The sequence below is a fragment of the Pterocles gutturalis genome, unplaced genomic scaffold, assembly GCF_000699245.1.
Source record: "Pterocles gutturalis isolate BGI_N339 unplaced genomic scaffold, ASM69924v1 scaffold7418, whole genome shotgun sequence".
NCBI classification, from domain to species: Eukaryota; Metazoa; Chordata; class Aves; order Pterocliformes; family Pteroclidae; genus Pterocles; species Pterocles gutturalis.
Window position 1 is genome coordinate 11,216 of NW_010117907.1, and position 7,286 is coordinate 18,501.

The 7,286-nt window shown below is 37.9% G+C and overlaps 1 protein-coding gene across 1 annotated transcript; it reads left to right on the plus strand.

The window, feature by feature from the left end:
* Positions 1-370: 370 nt before the first annotated feature.
* Positions 371-6,932, plus strand: LOC104463591 (E3 ubiquitin-protein ligase RBBP6-like; the record flags this gene model as incomplete). The annotated part of the gene is made up of 6 exons (XM_010075978.1): positions 371-430; positions 2,794-2,882; positions 3,001-3,097; positions 3,933-4,072; positions 5,008-5,177; positions 6,829-6,932. Coding segments are annotated over exons 1-6 (660 nt in total), but the record flags the coding sequence as incomplete, so codon positions are not given.
* Between the last annotated feature and the right edge of the window lie 354 nt (positions 6,933-7,286).

Sequence of the window (7,286 nt, forward strand, 5' to 3'; positions counted from 1 at the left end):
GTTGTGATGCTTCCTTCTCCATCTCAAATAAACTTCAATTTTTTAAAAATCCTTTTTCACGACAAATTGAAAGCTTCCTTACCTCTTTGACTTTTAAACAGTTGTGAGCATTTGACAAGGGTCCCTCTCTGAGATATTCTGGAGCAAGAAGTTGATCTGAGGAGGGTTTGATTATTTTAGTTTCTTCTCATTAACCACGTGGTCACGCTTAAGCTGTCATGGGTTGGGACTTTATTTTGAACAAATACAACTGACACTCGGTTGAAAGTGCTTCTTTCAGTGACACTCAGAGGATATAGTGCGCACTTTCAGACTGTAGTAGAGGTTAACTAGTGCTGTGTTTTGATTGTAGAAGTTGAATATATGCTTAATGTTTTGTGAACAGATTGGTGACCCTTCTGCATCTATTCCTCTGGCCCAGCTTATTAAGGTACATATACATATTTTCTTGTCAAATGCTTAAAAAAAAAAAGCTTTGCTTCATATTTTTAAATCTTACACTGTGATGTATAGCTGGATAACTCTTGTAATGTGAACAAAACATTAATTTTTAATAATTTAAAGTGTTGATTTTGACTTTAAAATTTGTGTGTATTTTGATACTATCATGTAAAGAGTAGTTCCCAGTTTGGGAAGATAGCAGGGGAGTACCTTATCAGCCTCAACGTAATGTTGCGATATCACTCATCTTCAAGACACAAAGCAGAAGCACTTCAGAACCTGTTTACTACCATTTTTCATACATTTTGTTAATTTTGCATTGGAAACTAACACTATTTTCACAGAAGAATTTAATTGGCTGCAAGTTATGGACGTTTGTAACAGCTAAAATACAAAATGTTTCTGGAACATGAACAATTGCATGGCTATTTTTGAATTTCTGGTCATTATAGTTATCGATCTGTTCTTTGCATGCTGCACAATTTCACAAGTTGTACTATATGTACAGTGGACAACACAATCTCATTTGTTTGAACGCCGACTGTGTGAATTGTGTAAGTACCTAGTTGTTTGTAGGAATATACCAATATGTACATGTGGCATATTAGCAGATTTGACCTCCTGAAACTGTCCTAATGCCATGTTTTGGTACAGAATTGCTTTCTTTTTATCTCAACAATGTGTAACTTTGTCTGCGAAAGCGCTAGTGATTGCCTTTTGTGAAAAGGCGTGGTGCTAGCCAATGGAATTTCCAGTCTTTAGAGTTACAAAGGTTAGAGAAGGCAGGGCCTGATGCAGAGGAGCGGGTTCTTTCTTCTGAAAAGAAAGGTGGGAGTTCATTTCCGAGACAGAGAAATCTCTTCCCTCTGGTAACTTCTTCCCCCTCTCACTGCAGAAATTAAAACATATATATTTGGCAGGGGAAAAAAAAATGTTTGGGAAGGCGGCCAGCCAAATAAATTGGTTTCCATTAGTGCTGTCCCTTAACGTGTCCTTGGTTCTGTAAGCTCATGTGAAGTGTTACTCTAAAATGTGAAAAACTGTCCAAGTGGTGTACACATTTAAGCTTTGGAGAAAAATTAATTATTTCATAAAAATACAGGAACACAACATAAAGCAGCTCTAAACTGTTTCTTACTCTAACCTCTTTAGTGCAGACTTGCTTGGCACAGGGACAATGTGCCAGCAGTTTTCTATTTTATTATTACTATGTATGAAATGCCATATTTGAATTTTGGTGTATTCCTAGTCATGGTTTGTGGTTTTTGGAGGTGTTTCGTAAACCGTTCGGGTTCAAACAAATGAGCCAAGTATCTGTAAAGTTTTCTATAAATGTTATTGGAAATTATTTCATAGATGTCAGTCAAGATTATGTTACTGTTGAGAAAAACTGCATCTATGAAACAACCTTTTAATGAAATGTTGAAACTAGTTGGTTGCTTTTGTGAATGGATGCATATAAAAACAAAAGCATTAGTAGTTGATCTGAATGATAGGTGCTTGAAAGTCCAAAGAGTTTACAGTCACTCTCTTAAACCCCGCTTGTATCTGGACTAGCGTGTAATAACAACATTTGAACAAACACTACTTAAAAAAAAATCAGCTGGCTTCAATGATTTGAAGGTCTGATTCCGCATAAGGTTTCTGTAACAATTTGTATGTTGAAAGCACACAGTCAACTGGAAAAAGCTGCAGGGTTTGCTTGCTGTAGTTAAATCCCTTAATATGTAGAAGTTAATAGGGGAGACATGCAGTTGGAACCGCCTACAGCATGTGATGGTCAAATTTTTACTGCAAATAATCTTTTATCTTGCTGAGGGATTATAAAACACTTAAGTCCTTTTAGTGCTTCTGTGGCTGAAGCTGAATTTCAGCAAACAAAGCCAATTCCCTGAATCATGTGTGTGCTTTTAATGCTGCAAAATATGAATAATGATACTTGCATCCATCTCTCTCAATTAAATGTACAGAAGATATCTTCCCCTTCAAATAGTCTGGAGCTGAAAAATCAGTTGAAAAATACTGGATAGTATTATTTTTTCTACACATAGCTTCAGTCTACTTGAAAGAAAACGGGATTGGTTATGCAAATCTTTATGTAAGGTACAAACGGAGCCTAAGGTTTTGAGTGCCCGAGAATGCTCTTTTCAAGTAGGTTAACAGGCACAGGAACACCACATAATGATATAAGGACTCCCCAGAACATCTTGAGGACAACTGTATTTTATATAAGCAGCTGTTCTCATGCAACCTATGTAGTGTTGTGCTGCTCTGTACAGGATTGGGTGAGTGGTCTTGTCTTTGGCTGTGTGGGCTTAAATGTGTTTCTAATGTGTGTTACCTACTAAACAGACGGCCAGTCTGGCTGAAGCCAATGCTTCTGAAGAAGATAAAATAAAAGCTATGATGACACAGTCTTGCCATGAATATGATCCAATCAAGTAAGTGCTGATCATGTCAAACCTGCTCTTTCAAGGTTATGGAAAAATTGTAGAGATGCTTGTTTTAACAAAAGACTCACACACATGCCTTTTTCTCTTTTTTCACCAATACTTCTAGTTACATGAAGAAACCCTTGGGTCCACCTCCACTGTCACATACTTGCTTTCATTGCGGAGGGCTTGGCCATTATAAAAAGAACTGCCCAGAAAATAGGGTAAGATTGTGGGGGACTTCTGGCGTTACCTAGGTTTTCATTTTTTTACCTTGGCAGAGACATAACAAATACGTGAATTAATACTTGTATTAAGAGTTGTTACTCTTGGGGTGAAATACAGAGATTCTGCGGCGATGTTGCAAAGCCCCTCAAAATTCAAGGGGAAGATGGAATTATAAATGAAACTTTTCTTCTTTCTAGGTCTTAGACATTATCTACGTCCATAGATCTTTCTCTGTGAACTTTCATCCATATTTTAATATATTTCAATGTTATTGGAAAGTTTTCTGGTTTAAACCCTTTTTAATGACAGTTCACGGTTTTTAGTATTTTGTGTAAAGCTAAGGTGTTTCTGTTGACCCCATCTATTCAGTATTTGTGTGTGTGAACAACACAATCCTCTGATTGAGTATTTATGCCACTTAACATTAGTCACTGAATGAATATGTATGAGGTATGAATTCAACCTTTGTCTGGAGATGGCAAATCTGAGTTTCTCCAGTGACTGATTCAGAGCACCAAATTAAGCTCTCCCTCTGAATTATGCTTTGGAGGAGGAGCAGGCTTGTGTCTCTTCTCTGAGTGGGTGGCGAGCTGAGGGATATTTCACCCTTAAGGAACCTGACGTTAAGCCAAAGAATGTCAAATGAGTTCAAAACACTGCTCAAGCCTTTGGAACATCTTGGCTGTATTCATTTAGGAAAACAAGTATTTAAGTTGAGCAGCCCTTAAGCTAGGTAAGAGGATTGAAGGCTTTTGCTGCTTACAATAGTCACTGAAATGTCATTTTGAGTGTGGGTCTTAAGAGATATGTCTGCATTGCTTTTCTTAACAGGACAAAAATTTTGAGTCTGTTCCTAGAATTAAAAAGAGCACAGGGATCCCAATGAGTTTCATGATGGAGGTGAAAGATCCCAGTACAAAGGGTGCTATGCTGACAAACTCTGGGAAATATGCCATACCAACTATTAATGCGTAAGTGTGGAATTAATTGGACTGACCAAAAAGTGAAAGAGAGAAACTACACGTAGATGTCTGAGTGGCAATGCCACCAGGTTGCCGAGCATCTGTAATTACGAGGGACAAAGCATTATTACAGTATCTCAACCCTAAAATCTGTGACAATTTCTATTATTAAACTATGGTGGACCTACTGTTCATGCCCCTGGAAGCTGGCGAATCATGTGGTGTGCTAAGAATCTGTATTTCTGCAAAACAGTTCAATCATGTTTACAGTTGGAGTTGTTTTCTTTGAAAGCTTGTTTTGCTTCTGTTCTATGTCTCAAAGGCTTCTTCCAAAATTTAGTAAATAGCAGTTGAACTGAGATTTCCTCCCCCGCTGACTTTTATCAAATCTCATGCATGAAACAGACTGAAGTTTCCCTGTTGCTATAAACTGGGAGAATACTACTGTGTGCTGACAAGTGTGGCTGTTTTAAAAAGGAGTTGGTAGCATTTGTGGTTTTCTGCCATGGATCTCCTTTTGTACAAGCTGTAACAGAGACTTCTTTGATTTATAAAATGTAATTACTCAGAGGGTAACTTTATCCTGAGCCTGCAATTTACGTTTACCCTCTGTCAAAGGAGAGGTGGGGTTCATTTCACCTGATTTCTATCTGTCCAAAAAAAAAAAGATGTTTCTAGTATGAGTAAAATTTGTAGTTGCTCCACTGAATGGGACTGTTCTGCAGAACAAAAATTGTTTCCCCCTCCCTCTTCTGGTGTTGTGTCTATAGAAGAGCAGTTTAAACTAAATGCCTAAGCTTTAGAAGGCTAATGTGGAGTGGGAAGAATTCCATCTACTATCTCCCCTTGATAAAATCCAAAGCTTGGAAAATATTTCCTTCACTCATCTTTAATTTTTTTTATTTTTCCTTTCTCACCTTCCCCCTCACGGCCCCCCCCTCCAGGGAAGCTTACTCTAGAGGAAAGAAGGAAAAGCCTCCTTTTTTGCCAGAGGAGCCGTCCTCCTCCTCCTCAGATGATTCTATTCCAGAGGAGTTGTTATGTCCCATTTGTAAAGATATAATGACGGATGCAGTTCTTATTCCCTGCTGTGGAAACAGTTATTGTGACGAATGTAAGTGCTACTCCCATGTTTGTTAATTCAAAGCATCACATCTGATCTTCTGAAAGCAGAAATAGAAGACAATTAAATTCCTTCGTTACCATTTCTATTTAATACTGAAGTGTGCACTGAATAGGAAAGGGCTCTTCTCATACAGAGAAAAAAAGGCAGAAACATGTGGAAGGATGAGTATGAGAAGAGTGCATAATTGTGCAGGTGATTACAGTGTTAGATATCAAATGCATTTAGTTTGTCCACATCCCTTTCTCTCATCCAAAATTATAGAACCAGCTCTGGTGGCTTACTGTGCTCTACAGCAAAGGGGTAGCTGGACATTTAATCCACGTCCTTCTCCCTGGGACCGTTGGTTAAAACCTTCAGAACTCAAACCTTCTATCTAATGCTTTTTTGAGATGTGTTTTATTCATTAACCTTGAGGTTGGTGACTTCTCACTGTACTAGATTGTGGAAAAAAGACTAGTTGAAAAAGCAAGGACACAGCCCACCCTACATCTTCAGATGTTACAATAGTGAAATACCAAACCTGTATAGTTATTTGCTGCATTCTAGAAAATTTTTGCACTTGTTTTGTCAATTGGCGCGATTAGGACAAAGGACACAGGCACCAAATTAAAGAAGTAAGCTTATTTTTACTTATGTTTAAAGAGATAAAATAATGAGGAAAATAATACAATGAAAAAAAACATTGAAGCAAGATAAAGTAAAGCAGCAAAATGATAAGCGAACTACTATAGCAAGCATAGAATAAGGTAATGCACCTAATCATTACTACATAGAGTTAGCGATAGTGATTAAGAAAGATACATCACCAATTGCCTTAATCATAAGTTACCATCATCCAGATCTGCAGTCGCTGGGGAGCCAGGTTGCAGCGAGGATTTGGAGAACCCTTCCCAGCAATTGGGAAATTTCTATACAGTGCGTGCACTGTATAGATGAGGCTTCCAAATTTCCCTGCAAATGTTCCTTGCTTTTATACAGTTGAAGAAACAACTTTACATCTCAAACTGTGAAAAAACATCTGGTGTGGCTTTCCCCTTGGCAACTTTCGTCTCGAGTCTGGCCAGGAGTCGAGAGGGAAGTTAAAAAAGGGTAAATGTATCTGGTAGTCCTGACTATGTGTCTCCCAGCAAAGCCTGTCATGGGCCTGCCACATCCTTTTGCCACACATCCTTTTACGCCTGTGGTTGCGATAGGCATATCTGGTTTTCAGTTGCGATAGGCGTATCTGGTTTTTAGTGGCAACAGGCATATCTGGTTTTGACAAATGAAGCTGCTGTTTCACAATTAGCATTTTTCTGCTGACTTACACAGCAAGCATTACAGCAATGCTCTATAAGTATTACAACAAAGCTTTCCTAAATCGGCATGTATTCATAAGGTAATACATTGCATATGTTATCAATACGATACATATTAGGTATGTTGTTAGGTTTGAGGTTCAACTAGAGGTCAACTGTGGTTCAGGGCCTCACTGCTCAGGCCCTAGTATTTCAATACTGTTGAACATTTATAGCTTCAAGCTCACGACTCAAGACCGTATTCACCCATGAATCGTGTACGTGTTTTTATAATTGATTAGAACCCCAAAATTTTTTGTAGTTTGGCTAAGAACTATTTTGATTATTCTAATTATTCACAGGTATTAGAACAGCATTACTGGAATCTGAGGAACATACATGCCCAACATGTCATCAAACAGATGTTTCTCCCGATGCTTTAATTGCCAACAAGTTCCTACGCCAGGTAACATGATGACTTTTACATAAACTGTTCATAAGAAAAGCCTATTTCTAAAAAGCTGAAAGGGAAGAAAATATTAATTGACATCTCCTTAAGCAAGGCTAAATTGAATAAGCCTAAATGTACTTCTCAAATACATTATCTGTTCTTACAGAAGCTTACAACTCTTTAGATAAAGACAATCTGGCAAATTCAGTTCACACTTTTGTTTAACATGATTGCCTCACGTTCAAATTTGGTGTTAACACTGAAGTACTTTAAATACAGATACTCTGAGATACCAGTCATTAGCATCAGTGCTTAATGCGATGTGTTCATATATCTGTATGTTGGTCACAACAACCCCCTGCAACGCTA